Genomic DNA, 20561 nt, shown 5'->3' on the forward strand with positions numbered 1-20561 from the left:
CCTCCACACACCATACCTTCACCATCTCCTCCACATACACCATACGTTCACCATCTCCTCCACACACACCACACCTTCACCATCTCCTCCACATACACCACACCTTCACCATCTCCTCCACACACACCATACCTTCACCATCTCCTCCACATACACCATACCTTCACCATCTCCTCCACACACCATACCTTCACCATCTCCTCCACATACACCATACCTTCACCATCTCCTCCACACACCATACCTTCACCATCTCCTCCACACACACCATACCTTCACCATCTCCTCCACACACCATACCTTCACCATCTCCTCCACATACACCATACGTTCACCATCTCCTCCACACACACCACACCTTCACCATCTCCTCCACATACACCACACCTTCACCATCTCCTCCACACACACCATACCTTCACCATCTCCTCCACATACACCATACGTTCACCATCTCCTCCACACACCAGACATTCACCATCTCCTCCACATACACCACAGCTTCACCATCTCCTCCACACACACCATACCTTCACCATCTCCTCCACATACACCACACCTTCACCATCTCCTCCACATACACCATACGTTCACCATCTCCTCCACATACACCATACCTTCACCATCTCCTCCACACACACCATACCTTCACCATCTCCTCCACATACACCACACCTTCACCATCTCCTCCACATACACCATACCTTCACCATCTCCTCCACACACACCTCACCTTCACCATCTCCTCCACATACACCACACCTTCACCATCTCCTCCACATACACCACACCTTCACCATCTCCTCCACATACACCACACCTTCACCATCTCCTCCACATACACCATACCTTCACCATCTCCTCCACATACACCACACCTTCACCATCTCCTCCACATACACCATACCTTCACCATCTCCTCCACATACACCATACCTTCACCATCTCCTCCACATACACCATACCTTCACCATCTCCTCCACATACACCATACCTTCACCATCTCCTCCACATACACCATACCTTCACCATCTCCTCCACACACACCATACCTTCACCATCTCCTCCACATACACCATACCTTCACCATCTCCTCCACACACACCATACCTTCACCATCTCCTCCACACACACCATACCTTCACCATCTCCTCCACATACACCATACCTTCACCATCTCCTCCACACACACCACACCTTCACCATCTCCTCCACATACACCACACCTTCACCATCTCCTCCACACACACCATACCTTCACCATCTCCTCCACATACACCATACCTTCACCATCTCCTCCACATACACCATACCTTCACCATCTCCTCCACATACACCATACCTTCACCATCTCCTCCACATACACCATACCTTCACCATCTCCTCCACATACATCATACCTTCACCATCTCCTCCACACACCACACCTTCACCATCTCCTCCACATACATCATACCTTCACCATCTCCTCCACATACATCATACCTTCACCATCTCCTCCACATACACCATACCTTCACCATCTCCTCCACATACACCATACCTTCACCATCTCCTCCACATACACCATACCTTCACCATCTCCTCCACATACACCATACCTTCACCATCTCCTCCACACACCACACCTTCACCATCTCCTCCACACACACCATACCTTCACCATCTCCTCCACATACACCATACCTTCACCATCTCCTCCACACACCACACCTTCACCATCTCCTCCACACACACCATACCTTCACCATCTCCTCCACATACACCATACCTTCACCATCTCCTCCACATACACCATACCTTCACCATCTCCTCCACACACCACACCTTCGTAACTTACTGATGTACAAGAATGGTATGTAATACCGACAAGATGATCATAAAAATTAAGATACACGTCTACAATAGATACCCAGATGTTTCGCATGTGTCTTAATTTTCAACTTACTTATTTATGCCTCACTAATAATCTTTGTATTTAATTCACATAACCGTGTTGACTGAAAGACTGATTTAATAATTTTTAAATAAATTCACTTAATGATTAACGGATAGTGGTTTATTGATTCATAAATTAATTTATTTATTTTCTTACTGATAGACTGATTTATTGATTGACTTTAAAATGGATTAATTGAGTGACTTATTGATATATTGACTGACCCTCTCGCTGCCGTCTGCCACAGCCTTGTTGACTGTACTGGAGAGGTTTCTGATGGTGTTGGGCAGGTCCTTGACGGTCCCTATCACAAAGTCGCCCAGGTCCTCCACCGCTGTTCCAAAAGCTGAAGTGAGCCGGGCAGCTGCCTCGTCCACAGCTGATATTGTCTCAGACTGCAACAGTCTGCAACACCAACACAAGATCATGAGGAAGCAGGAGGAGAGACCACTGAAGGACACTTGATAATGTTGGTGTTATGCAAGATATTTTTGTTATTTAGCAAAACTGTATACAACATCAATGTACAGACTGGTATATGTGAAAGTTTCACAGTGGGGAGGAAAGTCAGCCATGGTATTTTGAGTATAGAGATAAAGATAAGATAAAGATGTTTATTTTGACAAATTACGTGGTTGTACAGAGGAATATAATAGTTGGGTGTACATGCCAAAAGCCCCTTTGTATGCTGAGCATTTCTGGCAAACTTATAGATTAACTTAAGATTAGTAAGGCAATAATACATAGTTCATGTGGTCATTAGAGGAGTTACAGTAAGTACAGAAGAATTGTACATTCTATCAGGTAACGCTACATCGTTTTGATAAATCTAGTAGAGACTTATTACACTATTGAATTAGTTAATAAAGATTACAGTATTACAATGTAACAATTTAAAACAATTTACAATATGATGTATTACAGTTTAGTACTATTTAAAACAACGAAATTTGGTATTACAATGGAACAATTTACATTATGATGTACTGTATTACAATCTACTACTATTTAAAACAATGGAAAAATTTCAAAGTAGTGAGTGGTTGAGTATTCATCAACACAATATGAGTAGCTACTGAGAAACTGGTAGTGATTAGGTACGGTTTGTTTGGTTAATTTTAAGTGATGAGGTGATTTCTTATTTGGGCCTTAAACTGATTAGCAGACAGGTGTCCTTTAGTATGTTCTGGCAATGATTTCCAGATCTTCGGGCCTTTAACATGCATAGCATTTTTGCATAGGGAGAGATGAACACGAGTGATATCGAAGAGTTATCCGTGTCTCGTATTATAGTTGTGTTCTGTTATAGTTATCAAGGAAGATTTTGAGAGAAGGGTTTACATTAGAGTATAATATTCTGTGTATGTAGTAGGCACAATAATAAGTGTGGATGTTTTGTATATTTAGCAAGTTAAGACTCCTGAAAAGAGGTGGAGTGTGTTGTCTAATACAGGAATTAGTAATCAATAGCACTGGAGGTTTTTGCTGGGTTATTAAAGGCCTAAGGTGATTTACCATGGTTGAGCCCCATGCACAAACACCATAGGTGAGGTAAGGGTAAATAAGAGAGTGGTACAAAGATAGAAGAGGCGATTGGGGTACATAGTACCGTGTCTTTGAGAGGATGCCAACTGTTTTGGAGACTTTCTTGGAAATTTGTTGCATGTGTGTCTGAAAATTGAGACTGCACTCAAGGCTGAGACCTAGAAATTTGCCCTCTACCTGTTTCGAAATAGGTGAGCCATTTATCAATATGTTTAGCTGTACATTTGAAGCTCTGTTTCCATAAAGCATGAAGTAAGTTTTGTCTATATTGAGAGTAAGTTTGTTGGTAATCATCCAAGTAGATATTTTTAGGAGTTCAGCATTTACTGTATCTGTCAGTACGGTTGGATTTACGTGAGAAAAGACGTAAGTTGTGACATCTGCAAATAAAAAGGAGATTAGATGCGTTTGGTAGGTCATTGGTGTAAATGAGAAAGAGAAGTAGGCCATGGATGCTCCCCTGTGGGAATCCAACAAGAACAGGTGTGGCGGAGATGGCTCCATTTTTGTATACATACTGTGTTCTATTGTTAAGACAAGATTTTAAGTAATCGAGAAGGTGTCCTCTGACCCCATAATGTTCGAGTTTTTGGTGCAACTGTATCAAAAACTTTTCGTAAGTCTATGAAGAGTCCCAGGGGAAATTCATTTTTCTCGAGTGCAGAATATATTAGTTCAAGCATATGTATAATAGCATCATTAGTACTTTTTTTCCGTCTGAACCCAAACTGACAAGGGTTGAGTATGTTGTTGGATACGAAAAAGGAGTAGACTTGTTTGTGAATTAATTTTTCGAAGATTTTAGATAGTAGGGGCAGGTTTGATATAGGCCTATAATTGTTCAATGCCTTTGAGAATCGGGGTGACTCTTGCTGTCTTGAGTATAGATGGGAAGGTGGAAGATTCAATGGATTTGTTAAAAAGAGTTGCAATAATTAGTGACAATACATGAGAAGCTTTTTTCATACATGAGTGATGGTAAGTTATTTAGGTCCCCTGTCTTGTTCTTTAGTGTTTTGATGATAAGTGAGATTTCAGTACTGTTTGTTGGGGCTAAAAATAGAGTATTTGGGTAGTAGCCAGTGAAAGTCTTGGTTGAATGTTTATGCCTGGGATTTTACTTGCTAGTTTTGTTCCTACGGTAGAGAAAAAGACATTAAGTTTGTTGGCAGCATCAGTTGACTGTAGGAGAAGTTCATCTGGTTTAGTTAAGTTAATCATTCTGTTTTGTGAGAACTTTTTTGATCCTAGAATTTCAAATAAGGTTTTCCAGGTCTTTTCCATATCACCTTTTATGTCATGAACTCTGTTTTCATAATACAATTTTTTTGGACCTCCTTATTATATTGGTTAGTACTGACGAGTAACATTTTGTGAAAGAAGAAGTGAAGTAGAAATGAGGTGTAGTGATGGAGGAAGTGAAAGGATCCACAGACAAGCTGGCCCCTGGAGGCTCCTCATTTTTTGCCACTCATAATAATAATAATAATAATAATAATAATAATAATAAGAAGAAGAAGAAGAAGAAGAAGAAGAAGAAGAAGAAGAATACACAATGGATAGAAATAATGTGGTACAATCACAAACTGGCGATTTTAACAATGCCGAACAAGCCATGTGGGGGATGACTCACGAAATCGTAATGACACGATTGCAACAAACCATACCATGGGTGGGGTGAACCCGCAATCAGTCTCAAAACTCCAGACCGTCGCGTTCGCCACTGGGCCAGCAAGCCACAATAAGATTCATCCAACTAGGTATATTAATACACTATAGGAAGGTTAGCATAGGCACCAATGTGACCATAATATGTATGTTTATTATGCACCCCATACCCATCCTGTGGGCGGTAGTCAAAAGATTACAGAGGTACGTAATGGGCCCAGGGACTGGGCCCCCAAAGTTTTGATAGCTGAACTAGGTACAAAGGTAATGAACTCACAAGTTACAAAGGTAATGAATCATGTAAGTAAATTTACCTACTTACGTTTATACATAGTTACAATCATGAACAAATTATAGAGTAATGAGCAATTCACAAGTCCACACCCGGTCACAACTGTAATGAGTTATTAGTGCAAATATTAATTGTTGGCTCACACACACACACACACACACACACACACACACACACACACACCCACCCGTAAGGCACCCCGGTATCAAGCCGTCACTCTACCCCCATCCTTCTCTTCCCCTCCCCCCGCATCCCCTCCCCTTCTAATCCCATCATATACACACCTCCACTGTTTCTAGGGGTCACTCTACCCTCATCCTTCTCTCCCCTTCCCCCCTCCCCCCTTAATCCCATGCCTCTCTCTCCCACACATACACACACACATACACAAGCACACATACACTTGACACATACACACACTCCCCTTCCCCTAACCACCTCTCCCCCTCCCCCTAGCCACCTACTCCTCCCCCAAACCATCTAACCCCCTCCCCCAAAAATCTCTCCCCCTCTAATAACCATCCTCCCCCTCCCCAATAACCATCCATCCCCCTCCCCCTAACCATCTATTCCCCTCCCCCTAACGATCTCTCCCCCTTCCTTCTGTGGTACAATGGGGCAACCAAGAACTAGGATGAGAGCCAAGGGCCCGACAGACGAATCTGGGAGGGAGGATTGGGAGGCAGAGCTCAAAAAAAGGGAGGAAGACTGGGAAGGAGGCTAGATGAGCTTGCAAGGAAGATGGAGGAGAGGTTATCAGCAGTGAGCAGAAGGTGGGAGCAATATGCCACACTAGCAGAAGCCAAGATACAGAGATTAGAAAAGGAGCTGAGAAATTTGAAACAGCCTAGAGATAAAGATAATACAAAAGTAGCATCAGCAATGTTTACATCAGACACAGACAAAGGGTCTGGAGATGGCATGGAAGCTAAACTGTATGCAAAGGTCTTGTCAAACCCACACTGGGCCAAAACAAAGACAGGGAGCACACTAGGATGGTATGAGAGGTTGGAAGATATTGAAGGAACTAGAACATATGCAGGGGCTTTACCAGACACTTGTGGGGGCCAGGGGCAGGTGAGCACGAAGGACAAACCTTCAATCCCTTCCCTAGCTGTGGTTAGGGAAGGGACTGAAGGAAGGAACACTCCACGGGAAGGAACTAAAACACCTTAGAGGATGCAATGGGAGTCACAGTGGGAGGTGGAAAGGGAGAGATCAGTTTTTGTCTATGGGCTAGACGAAACTGAAGGGGAAACCTATGATTAAAGAAAACAGGGGGAGAAAAAAGCGATTGAAGGTATCATGAAGGTGATAGGTGAGGGAGACATGACCCAGGTGGCAAATTTTCGGAGAATCGGGTGGTTCACAAAGTAATTTCTCAAAGTAATTTTCAAGGCAGAATCAACTCGAACTATGATCCTGCAGGAGAAAGCACAGCTGAGATTCAAACAGGAGTTCAAGAGTGTGTACCTCGATCGAGACAGAACACAGGAGGAAAGGATGATACTGAAAGAGAGAATGCAAAAACGAAAGGAGGAATGGGAGGAAATGACAAAGAAGAGCAGAATAACCCAGGCACAGGTGGAAGGGCAAGTACACCCCCAGAAACACCTGCAGAAGGACTCCAGCCACGACACCCCCAAGGCAACAGAACAATCCAAACCAACCATCACACACCGATCCCTCTGTTCACACCCCCCGCACCACGAACCCTACCCTTACTGCAACCTCCTATGGGAGCTCTTCCTCCACCTCCACTGCAACCCCCCACAGGCCCCCACCAGGGCTCCTGCTCTCCCAACCCCAGTATTCCCCCAGGACCACAGTTACAGTATTAGAAAAGAAGTTGAAGGTTTGGTACACAAATGCAGATGGATTAATGAATAAATATGAGGGGTGGCAAGAAAGAATCAATGAGAAGTCCCCAGACATCATAGTAGTTACAGAAACAAAACTCACTGAGACAATAACTGATGCAATCTTCCCACCAGGATACCAGATCATGGGGAAAGATAGAAGGGGCAGAGGGGGAGGAGGGGTTGCTTTGCTCATAAAAAACCGATGGAAATTCGAGAAAATGGGAGGCATAGACGAGACAGGAGAAAGGGACTACATAGTAGGTACACTTCAGTCTGGGGAGCACAAGGTGGTCATTCCAGTGATGTATAATCCACCACAGAACTGCAGGAGGCCAAGAGAGGAATATGAAGAGAGCAACAGAGCAATGGTGGACACACTTGCTGAGGTGGCAAGAAGAGCTCACTTCAGCAGGACAAAGTTGCTGGTTATGGGTGATTTCAACCACAGGGAGATTGACTGGGAAAACCTGGAGCCACATGGGGGTCCTGAAACATAGAGAGCCAAGATGTTGGATGTGGTGCTGGAAAACCTCATGCACCAACATGTTAAGGACACTACCAGAGTGAGAGGGGAGGATGAACCAGCAAGATTGGACCTTGTGTTCACCGTGGGCAGTTCATACATTGAGGACATCACATATGAGAGTCCCCTAGGAGCTAGTGACCACGTGATTCTGTGCTTTGAATACATAGTAGAGTTTCAAGTGGAGAGAGTAACAGGAGTTGAATGGAAAAAGCCAGACTATAAAAGAGGGGACTACATAGGTTTGAGGAACTTCCTGCAGGAGGTTCCATGGGACAGAGAACTGGCAGGAAAGCCAGTAAATGAAATGATGGGATATGTAACAACAAAATGCAAGGAGGCAGTGGAAAGGTTTATTTCCAAGGGCAACAGAAACAATGGGAAGACCAGAACGAGCCCCTTGTTTACCCGACGGTGTAAGGAGGCAAAAACAAAGTGCAATAGAAAATGGAAAAAGTACAGAAGGCAGAGAACACATGAAAATAGGGAGATTAGTTGCAGAGCAGCCAGGAACAAGTATGCACAGGTAAGGAGGGAGGCCCAGTGACAGTATGAAAATAACATAGCATCGAAAGTCAAGACTGACCCGAAACTGTTGTATAGCCACATAAGGAGGAAGACAACAGTCAAAGACCAGGTGATCAGACTGAGGACAGAAGGTGGAGAACTCACAAGAAATGATCAGGAGGTATGTGAGGAGATAAACAGGAGATTTAAGGAAGTCTTTACAGTAGAGACAGGAAGGGCTCTGGGAAGATGGCACAGAAGGGAACATGAAGAGGGAATATACCAACAAGTGTTGGATGACATACGAACAACCGAGGAGGAGGTGCAGAAGCTGCTAAGTGACATTGATACCTCAAAGGCGATAGGACCGGACATCTCCCCGTGGGTCCTTAGAGAAGGAGCAGAGATGCTGTGCATGCCCCTAACCACAATCCTCAACACATCCCTTGAAACTGGGCAACTACCTGAGATATGGAAGACGACAAATGTAGTCCCCATATTTAAGAAAGGAAACAGAAACGAGGCACTAAACTACAGACCTGTGTCTCTGACATGTATAGTATGCAAAGTCATGGAGAAGATTATCAGGAGGAGAGTGGTGGAACACCTGGAATGGAACAAGATTATAAATGAAAACCAGCATGGATTCATGGAAGGCAAATCCTGTGTCACAAACCTTCTGGAGTTTTATGACAAGGTAACAGAAGTAAGACACGAGAGAGAGGGGTGGGTTGATTGCATTTTCCTGGACTGCAGGAAGGCCTTTGACACAGTTCCTCACAAGAGATTAGTGCAGAAGCTGGAAGATCAGGCGCATATAACAGGGAGGGCACTGCAATGGATCAGGGAATACCTGACAGGGAGGCAACAACGAGTCATGGTACGTGAAGAGGTATCACAGTGGGCGCCTGTGACGAGCGGGATCCCACAGGGGTCAGTTCTATGATATATGTGAACGACATGATGGAAGGAATAGACTCTGAAGTGTCCCTATTCGCGGATGATGTGAAGCTGACGAGAAGAATTAAATCGGATGAGGATGAGGCAGGACTGCAGAGAGACCTGGACAGGCTGGACACGTGGTCCAGAAACTGGCTTCTCGAATTCAACCCTGCCAATTGTAAAGTCATTAAGATTGGGGAGGGGCAAAGAAGACTGCAAACAGAGTATTGGCTAGGTGGACAAAGACTACAGACCTCACTCAGGGAGAAAGATTTTGGAGTGACCATATCACCGAGCACGTCACCGGAGGCACACATCAACCAAATAACTGCTGCAGCATACGGGTGCCTGGCAAACCTAAGAATAGCGTTCCGATACCTTAATAAGGAATCGTTCAAGACACTGTACACTGTGTATGTTAGGCCCATACTGGAGTATGCAGCACGAGTCTGGAACCCACACCTGGTCAAGCACGTCAAGAAGTTAGAGAAAGTACAAAGGTTTGCAACAAGGCTAGTTCCAGAGCTCAGGGGAATGTCATACGAGGAAAGGTTGAGGGAAATCGGACTGACGACACTGGAGGACAGAAGGGTCAGGGGAGACATGATAACGACATACAAGATACTGCGGGGAATAGACAAGGTGGACAGAGACAGGATGTTCCAGAGAGGGGACACAGAAACAAGGGGTCACAATTGGAAGCTGAAGACTCAGACGAGTCACAGGGACGTTAGGAAGTATTTCTTCAGTCACAGAGTCGTCAGGAAGTGGAATAGCCTAGCAAGTGAAGTAGTGGAGGCAGGAGCCATACATAGTTTTAAGAAGAGGTATGACAAAGCTCAGGAAGCAGAGAGGGAGAGGACCTAGTAGTGATCAGTGAAGAGGCGGGGCCAGGAGCTGAGTCTCGACCCCTGCAACCACAATTATGTGCGTACAATTAGGTGAGTACACACACACACACACACACACACACACACACACACACACACACACACGTCTTTAGAATCACACATCAACCAGAGATAACTGCTGCAGCATATGTACGCCTGGCAAACCTGAGAACAGCGTTCCGATACCTTAGTTAGGAATCGTTCAAGACACTGTACACTGTGTACGTCAGGCCCATACTGGAGTATGCAGCACCAGTTTGGAACCCACACCTGGTAAAGCACGTCAAGAAATCAGAGAAAATACAAACGTTTGCAACAAGGCTAGTTCCGGAGCTCAGGGGAATGTCCTACGATGAAAGGTTGAGGGAAGTCGGACTGACGACACTGGAGGACAGGAGGGTCAGGGGAGACATGATAACGACATGCAAAATACTGCATGGAATAGATAAGGTGGACAGAGACAGGATGTTCCAGAGAGGGGACACAAAAACAAGGGGTTACAATTGGAAGCTGAAGACTCAGAAGAGTCACAGGGATGTTAGGAAGTATTTCTTCAGTCATAGAGTCGTCAGGAAGTGGAATAACCTAGCAAGTGACGTAGTGGAGGCAGGAACCATACATAGCTTTAAGACGAAGTATGACAAAGCTCAGGGAGCAGAAAGAGGACCTAGTAGCGATCAGTGAAGAGGCAGAGCCAGGAGCTGAGTCTCGACCCCTGCAACCACAATTAGGTGAGTACACAGATAGGTGATTACATATACACCCAAGTACAAGCACTCACACATATATGAGTACACAAATGCTCATGCAAACACACACACAAGCACACAGATACAGGCACACACACAGCCGAGGTGGCCAGAAGAGCTCACATGGGGGGAGCAAAGTTACTAGTTATGGATGATTTCAATCACAAGGAGATTGGGAAAACCTGGAGCCCCATGGGGGTCCCAAAACATGGGGAGCCAAGATGATGGATGTGGTACTGGAAAACCTCTTGCATCAATATGTTAGAGACTACCAGAGAGAGAGGTGAGGACGATCCAGCAAGACTTGACCTTGTATTCACCTTGAGCAGTTCGAACATCATGGATATCATGTATGAAAGTCCCCTTGGAGCTAGTGATCTGATCATGTAGTTCTGTGCTTTGACCACATAGTTCAGCTACAAGTGAAGAGCAGCAGGAATAGGATGGGAAAAAACAAAGTACAAAAGGGGGACTAAACAGGCATGAGGAACTTCCTGCAAGACGTTCAATGGGAGAGAGAACTGACAGGAAAATGATGGGCTATGTGACAACAAAATGCAAGGAGGCAGAGGAGAAGTTTGTTCCCAAGGGAAACAGAAATAATGGGAAAACCAGAATGAGTGCTTGATTCATCCAAAGGTGTAGGGAGGCAAAAAATAGGTGTACTAGAGAGTGGAAAAGGTACAGAAGACAAAGGACCCAGGAAAATAGAGATCAGCCGAAAAGCCAGAAACGAATATGCACAGATAAGAAGGGAGGCTCAGCAACAATACGAAAATGACATAGCATCGAAAGTTAAGTCTGACCCAAAGCTGTTGTTTAACCACATCAGGAGGAAAGCAACAGTCAAGGACCAGGTAATCAGGCTGAGGAAGGGTGATGGGGAGTTCACAAGAAATAACTAAAAGGTGTGTGAGGAGCTCAACATGTGATTTAAAGAAGTATTTACAGTGGAAACCGGTAGGGCTCCAGGAAATCAGAACAGGGAGGTACACCAACAAGTGCTGGATGAGGTACACATAACCGAGGAGGAGGTGAAGAAGCTGCCACATGAACTTGATACCTCAAAGGCGGTGGGACCAGACAGCATCTCTCCATGGGTCCTTAGAGAGGGAGAAGAGATGCTGTGTGTGCCACTAACAAAGATCTTCAACACAAACATTGAAACTGGGCAACTACCTGAGGTATGGAAGATGGCAAATGTAGTCCCAGTTTTTAAAAAAGGACACAGACACGAGGCATTAAACTACAGACCTGTGTCATTAACGTGTATAGTATGCAAAGTCATAGAGAAGATTATCAGGAGAGTGGTGGAGCACCTGGAAAGAAACAAGTGTATCATCGACAACCAGCACGGTTTCAGGGCAGGAAAATCCTGTGTCACAAACCTACTGGAGTTTTATGACAGGGTGACAGAAGTAAGACAAGAGAGAGAGAGGGGTGGATAGACTGCATTTTCTTGGACTGCAAGAAGGCCTTCGACACAGTTCCTCACAAGAAGTTAATGCAAAAGCTAGAGGATCAGGCACACATGACAGGAAAGACACTGCAATGGGTCAGAGAATACCTGACAGAGAGGCAACAACGAATCATGGCACGTGACAAGGTGTCAGAATGGGCGCCTGTGACAAGTGAGGTTCCACAGGGGTCAGTCCTAGGACCTGTGCTGTTCTTGGTATATGTGAATGACATAATGGAAGGGATAGACTCAGAAGTGTCCTTGTTTGCAGATGATGTGAAGTTAATGAGGAGAATCAAATCGGTTGAGGATCAGGCAGGACTACAAAGAGACCTGGACAAATGCAAAGTCATGATAGGGGAAGGGTAAAGAAGACTGCAGACACAGTATAGTCCAAGTGGCCAAAGATTGCAAACCTCACTCAAGGAAAAAGATCTGGGGGTGAGTATAATACCGAGCGCATCTCCTGAGGCGAATGTCAGTAAGATAACTGCTGCAGCATACGGGCGTCTGACAAACCTAAGGAGAGCGTTCCGATACCTCAGTAAGGACTCGTTCAAGACACTGTTCACCATAAACGTCAGGCCCATACTGGAGTATGCAGCACCAGTTTGGAATCCATACCTGGTGAAGCACATCAAGAAATTAGAGAAAGTGTAAAGGTTTGCAACAAGACTAGTCCCAGAGCTAAGAGGATTGTCTTACGAAGAAAGCTTAAGGGAAATTGGCCTGACGACACTGGAGGACAGGAGGGTCAGGGGAGACATGATAACGATTATAAAATACTGCACAGAACAGACAAGTTGGACAAAGACAGGATGTTCCAAAGATGGGACACAGAAACAAGGGGTCACAATTGGAAGTTGAAGACTCAGATGAGTCAGAGGAATGTTAGGAAGCATTTCTTCAGTCATAGAGTTGTCAGGCAGTGGAATAGCCTAGAAAGTGACGTAGTGGAGGTGGGAACCATACATAGTTTTAAGGTGAGGTATGATAAAGCTCATGAATCAGGGAGAGAGAAGACCTAGTAGCAATCAGTGAAGAGGCGGGGCCAGGAGCTATGAATCGACCCCTGCAACCACAAATAGGTGAGTACACATATCATGTGGGGTTCGAACACGTGGATAGGGTAAAGAAATACTCACGTAGGCTGGAAGTACGTATATTACGGATAATGTGGGTAGCGCCAAACAGCCGTGACCTGTCTCCTTGCTCTCTCTCTTAAGACTAACTAACCCCAGTACCCATATGTGAGGGGGTGTTTGAAATACTGCTGTGGTCAGCACAATATGAATACAGACAGTGATTCACGCAGAGACGGTTGGTAGTGAGTCATCTACTGGTACACTGGTTACTGGTAACTGGTTACTGGAACTGGTACTACTACTGAGAGCTCGGCGACACTAACGTATGTCGTCCCGACATACAACTAATACAAACTAGAGATGGCAGGTATACGGCTTGGGCTGATTCTATACAATGTCAAAGTACACAACAATTGAACATTATAACATACATAAGTAGAACATTGGAATGGAAGCTTACGTAACTGAAACTGTAATGCAATACAAGGTATAATATAGCACAACTCATCAAAGGAAACTCAATGTTGGGATTACACAATAGAAGTGATAAAAAAAAAATTTGATCGATTGATCTGTATTCAAGTGATCTACGGATTCTGAGGAAGGAATATATACAAAGAAAGAGTGTTTAACAGAAAGGCAGATTTGGTGCACTCAAATCTAGACTGTTAACTCTCAGAATTCGGAGAGAACGTGAACACAAAAAAATTCTTGAATACTGATAAGTTGATACTGTAATTATTCATCTATACAGGTTATTTACATTTAACCCCAACTCTGCTAGGGTGAGATTGACATATGCAGAATGGGTGTCATCTCTCGGAGGATCAAACTCTGTAGCACTGGCTAACTCATGCTGTATTTGAGGCAAATCTGAATTGGAAGTTACAAATGATACTTGAGGATTTCTCAATACCTGTCGTGTACGTAGGGAATAACGACATTTAGGTTGATCGTCTGACTGAGTATCAGAGGAAGAGAGTACAGGATCAAGAGGATTGTCAGAGTCTGTCACATTAGTCTGGGTTGGAACATCATTATCATCACATACTAACTTCATATGATCTAAATGCGATTCTTTATACTGACCAGTACTAATTTCTCTAACCTTATACTTATTACCAGTGATATGTTCAACTACTCGATAAGGACCAACAAACTTTTGATCAAGCTTTGGCATTGCAGACGTTTTGTTAAAATTAGTCAGCATAACTCTCGAACATACTTTGATTTTGGATGGCTTTGATTTATGAAGTGTTTCACGGATTCTTCTAAAAACACTTTGAGCTAAGCTGGTATGAGTTGCTATGAAATTATCAGGGTTGTAATTTGGTTTCGGATTAGAATATAACAACTCATAAGGCAAACGTTTATCTACACCGTACAATGCATAATGTGGAGTGTCACCTATAGAAACATTGTAAGCAGAATTTATAGCACACTGCACATCAGGTATAACTTCATCCCAAGTTTCACTGTTGGGATTGATAGTGGCTCTCAAGACATCAAGTACTTTCTTATTGGTTCGTTCCGCTAACCCATTGCTGGCAGGATGATGAGGAACAATGGTGGATTTAGAGATCTTGTACAAGGTGCACAAATTTTCAAGAATTTCATTACAGAATTCACCTCCATTATCTGTTACTAGGGACTTAGGGGTGGTATGCCTGCAGATAATGCGTTCTTTAAACGCTTTAGCTACTGTCTCGGCAGTCTTATCTGCAATAGGAACTAACTCACAATATCTGGTGAAATGGTCTACCATAACACACACATGTTTGTTGCCTTGGAGAGAACATTGGAAATTAGCTAACAAATCTAGCGCAACTCTTTTCCAAGGTTCGCTAGTGGTTGGATATACTTGAATTGGATTAGGACCATTAGCATTACCTTTATGTTGCATGCAGACACTACATTTCTTAACATACTCAGAAATATCAGCTGCCATATGAGGCCAAAAATATTTCTATCTGGCTTGTTTTACTGAACGATCCATACCAGGGTGTGCAACACCTGGTACATCGTGAACTAGCTGTAAGGCTGCATTCACTAGTGACTGTGGAATTACTAACTGGTATACTCTTCTGCTAGGAGTACCCAACTCGGCTGTTCGATACAGTAATTCTTGGTTCATGACAAAGTCACTGATGGGTGCTGGTGGCTTCACAGTCAGAATAAGATCTTCCTGGAGCAGGAATCGAATCACCAGAACACAAGGGATCGGTTCTTTCTTACTGGAGGAATGAACAAACTCGGTGGAGTGGATGACTCCCCCCGGTTGTAACAGCCGTGACCTGTCTCCTTGCTCTCTTTCTTAAGACTAACTAACCCCAGTACCCATATGTGAGGGGGTGTTTCAAATACTGCTGTGGTCAGCACAATATGAATACAGACAGTGATTCACGCAGAGACGGTTGGTAGTGAGTCATCTACTGGTACACTGGTTACTGGTAACTGGTTACTGGAACTGGTACTACTACTGAGACACACACACACACACACACTGTGACCACAAATAAGAACATAATAAAGGAGGAACACTGCAGAAGGCCTGTTGGCCCATACTAGACAGGTCCCAATTTTCAATTCTACCCATGCAATAAGCTTTGATAATTCTATTAACTCATGTACAAGTCCCACTCAAATCAACCCCTCTCGCTCATGTATTTATCCAACCTAAGTTTGATAACCCTACTAGGCAGACCGTTCCACTCATCGACTACCCTATTACCAAACCAGTACTTTCCTATATCCTTTTGAAATCTAAACTTGTCTAATGTGTATCCATTATTGCGGGTTCTCTCTTGGAGAGATATCCTCAAGACCTTATTTACATCCCCTCTGTTAATACCCATCTTCCACTTATACACTTCGATCATGTCTCCGCTCCATCGTCTAACAAGTGAATGTTTACCTGGAGTTTACCTGGAGAGAGTTCCGGGGGTCAACGCCCCCGCGGCCCGGTCTGTGACCAGGCCTCCTGGTGGATCAGAGCCTGATCAACCAGGCTGTTGCTGCTGGCTGCACGCAAACCAACGTACGAGCCACAGCCCGGCTGATCAGGAACCGACTTTAGGTGCTTGTCCAGTGCCAGCTTGAAGACTGCCAGGGGTCTGTTGGTAATCCCCCTTATGTATGCTGGGAGGCAGTTGAACAGTCTCGGGCCCCTGACACTTATTGTATGGTCTCTTAACGTGCTAGTGACACCCCTGCTTTTCATTGGGGGGATGTTGCATCGTCTGCCAAGTCTCTTGCTTTCGTAGTGAGTGATTTTCGTGTGCAAATTCGGTACTAGTCCCTCTAGGATTTTCCAGGTGTATATAATCATGTATCTCTCCCGCCTGCATTCCAGGGAATACAGGTTCAGGAACCTCAAGCGCTCCCAGTAATTGAGGTGTTTTATCTCCGTTATGCGCGCCGTGAAGGTTCTCTGTACATTTTCTAGGTCAGCAATTTCACCTGCCTTGAAAAGTGCTGTTAGTGTGCAGCAATATTCCAGAATAGATAGAACAAGTGACCTGAAGAGTGTCATCATGGGCTTGGCCTCCCTAGTTTTGAAGGTTCTCATTATCCATGCTGTCATTTTTCTAGCAGATGCGATTGATACAATGTTATGGTCCTTGAAGGTGGGATCCTCCGACATGATCACTCCCAGGTCTTTGACGTTGGTGTTTCGCTCTATTTTGTGGCCAGAATTTGTTTTGTACTCTGATGAAGATTTAATTTCCTCGTGTTTACCATATCTGAGTAATTGAAATTTCTCATCGTTGAACTTCATATTGTTTTCTGCAGCCCACTGAAAGATTTGGTTCATGTCCGCCTGGAGCCTTGCAGTGTCTGCAATGGAAGACACTGTCATGCAGATTCGGGTGTCATCTGCAAAGGAAGACACGGTGCTTCTTCGTACGGAAGATTTCTAATGCTATGTATTAATTTAGTCATTCTACACTGAATGTTTTCTAACGAATTTATATCCATTCTGTAATATGGAGACCAGAACTGAGCCGCATAATCTAGGTGAGGCCTTACTAATGATGTATTAAGCTGTAAAATAACCGCTGAACTTCTGTTGCTTACACTTCTAGATATAAATCCCAGTAATCTGTTTACTTTATTACTTATGCTTAGGCACTGCTGCCATGGTTTAAGGTTGCTGCTCACCATAACCCCCAAGTCCTTTTCACAATTTGTTTGGCTAAGTTCTACGTTATTTAATTTATAAGTGCTAGGGTTATGGACACTCAGAACCTTGCATTTATCTGCATTGAACTGCATCTACCACTTTTCTGACCAGGTACTGAGTTTGTCTAAATCCTAAATCTCATAAGTGATAACCAGCAGTAGAACAACTTGTCTAAGTGGTAACCAGCAGGAGAACAACTTGTCTAAGTTATAACCAACAGGAGAACAACTTGTCTAAGTGATAACCAACAGGAGAACAACTTGTCTAAGTGATAACCAACAGGAGAACAACTTGTCTAAGTGATAACCAACAGGAGAACAACTTGTCTAAGTTATAACCAACAGGAGAACAACTTGTCTAAGTTATAACCAACAGGAGAACAACTTGTCTAAGTTATAACCAACAGGAGAACAACTTGTCTAAGTGATAACCAACAGGAGAACAACTTGTCTCAGTAATAACCAACAGGAGAACAACTTGTCTCAGTGATAAAAAACAAAAGAACAACTTGTCTCAGTGATAACCAACAGGAGAACAACTTGTCTCAGTGATAATCAAAAGGAGAACAATTTGTCTAAGTTATAACCAACAGGAGAAAAACTTGTCTAAGTGATAACCAACAGGTGAACAACTTGTCTAAGTGATAACCAACAGGAGAACAACTTGTCTCAGTGATAACCAACAGGAGAACAACTTGTCTAAGTGATAACCAACAGGAGAACAACTTGTCTAAGTGATAACCAACAGGAGAACAACTTGTCTAAGTGATAACCAACAGGAGAACAACTTGTCTCAGTAATAACCAACAGGAGAACAACTTGTCTCAGTGATAAAAAACAAAAGAACAACTTGTCTCAGTGATAACCAACAGGAGAACAACTCGTCTCAGTGATAATCAACAGGAGAACAATTTGTCTAAGTTATAACCAACAGGAGAAAAACTTGTCTAAGTGATAACCAACAGGTGAACAACTTGTCTAAGTGATAACCAACAGGAGAACAACTTGTCTCAGTGATAACCAGCAGGAGAACAACTTGTCTAAGTGATAACCAACAGGAGAACAACTTGTCTCAGTGATAACCAACAGGTGAACAACTTGTCTAAGTGATAACCAACAGGTGAACAACTTGTCTAAGTGATAACCAACAGGAGAACAACTTGTCTAAGTGATAACCAGCAGGAGAACAACTTGTCTCAGTGATAATCAACAGGAGAACACTTGTCTCAGTGATAAACAACAGGAGAACAACTTGTCTCAGTGATAACCAACAGGAGAACAACTTGTCTCAGTGATAACCAACAGGAGAACACTTGTCTCAGTGATAAACAACAGGAGAACACTTGTCTCAGTGATAAACAACAGGAGAACACTTGTCTCAGTGATAAACAACAGGAGAACACTTGTCTCAGTGATAAACAACAGGAGAACACTTGTCTCAGTGATATACAACAGGAGAACTTGTCTAAGTGATAACCAACAGGAGATCAACTTGTCTCAGTGATAATCAACAGGAGAACAATTTGTCTAAGTTATAACCAACAGGAGAACAACTTGTCTAAGTGATAACCAACAGGAGAACAACTTGTCTCAGTGATAACCAACAGGAGAACAACTTGTCTCAGTGATAACCAGCAGGAGAACAACTTGTCTAAGTGATAACCAACAGGAGAACAACTTGTCTCAGTGATAACCAACAGGAGAACAACTTGTCTCAGTGATAACCAACAGGAGAAAAACTTGTCTAAGTGGTAACCAACAGGAGAACAACTTGTGTAAGTGATAACCAACAGGAGAACAACTTGTCTCAGTGATAACCAACAGGAGAACAACTTGTCTCAGTGATAACCAACAGGAGAACAACTTGTCTAAGTGATAACCAACAGGAGAACAACTTGTCTAAGTGATAACCAACAGGAGAACAACTTGTCTAAGTGATAACCAACAGGAGAACAACTTGTCTAAGTGATAACCAACAGGAGAACAACTTTCCTCAGTGATAACCAACAGGAGAACAACTTTTCTAAGTGATAACCAACAGGAGAACAACTTGACTCAGCGATAACCAACAGGAGAACAACTTGTCTCAGTAATAACCAACAGAAGAACAACTTGTCTCAGTGATAGCCAACAGGAGAACAACTTGTCTCAGTAATAACCAACAGGAGAACAACTTGTCTAAGTGATAACCAACAGGAGAACAACTTGTCTAAGTGATAACCAACAGGAGAACAACTTCTCTCAGTGATAACCAACAGGAGAACAACTTTTCTAAGTGATAACCAACAGGAGAACAACTTTCCTCAGTGATAACCAACAGGAGAACAACTTGTCTAAGTGATAACCAACAGGAGAACAACTTGTCTAAGTGATAACCAACAGGAGAACAACTTGTCTCAGTGATAACCAACAGGAGAACAACTTGTCTCAGCGATAACCAACAGGAGAACAACTTGTCTAAGTGATAACCAACAGGAGAACACTTGTCTCAGTGATAACCAACAGGAGAACAACTTGTCTCAGCGATAACCAACAGGAGAACAACTTGACTCAGCGATAACCAACAGGAGAACAACTTGTCTCAGTAATAACCAACAGAAGAACAACTTGTCTCAGTGATAGCCAACAGGAGAACAACTTGTCTCAGTAATAACCAACAGGAGAACAACTTGTCTCAGTGATAGCCAACAGGAGAACAACTTGTCTCAGTAATAACCAACAGGAGAACAACTTGTCTCAGTAATAACCAACAGGAGAACAACTTGTCTCAGTAATAACCAACAGAAGAACAACTTGTCTCAGTGATAACCAACAGGAGAACAACTTGTCTCAGTAATAACCAACAGGAGAACAACTTGTCTCAGTAATAACCAACAGGAGAACAACTTGTCTCAGTAATAACCAACAGGAGAACAACT

The 20561-nt window shown here is 43.5% G+C and overlaps 1 protein-coding gene across 1 annotated transcript in view; it reads right to left on the reverse strand.

Moving 5' to 3' along the window:
• Window positions 1-20561, reverse strand: part of LOC138853427 (uncharacterized) — a 249477-nt gene that overhangs the window by 51050 nt on the left and 177866 nt on the right. The window contains exon 3 of the mRNA XM_070089978.1: window positions 2164-2344. Coding sequence (XP_069946079.1) covers window positions 2164-2344 — 181 coding nt within the window. The remainder of the gene's footprint in view (window positions 1-2163; window positions 2345-20561) is intronic.

This window comes from Cherax quadricarinatus, chromosome 3 (genome assembly GCF_038502225.1).
Source record: "Cherax quadricarinatus isolate ZL_2023a chromosome 3, ASM3850222v1, whole genome shotgun sequence".
Lineage (NCBI taxonomy): Eukaryota > Metazoa > Arthropoda > Malacostraca > Decapoda > Parastacidae > Cherax > Cherax quadricarinatus.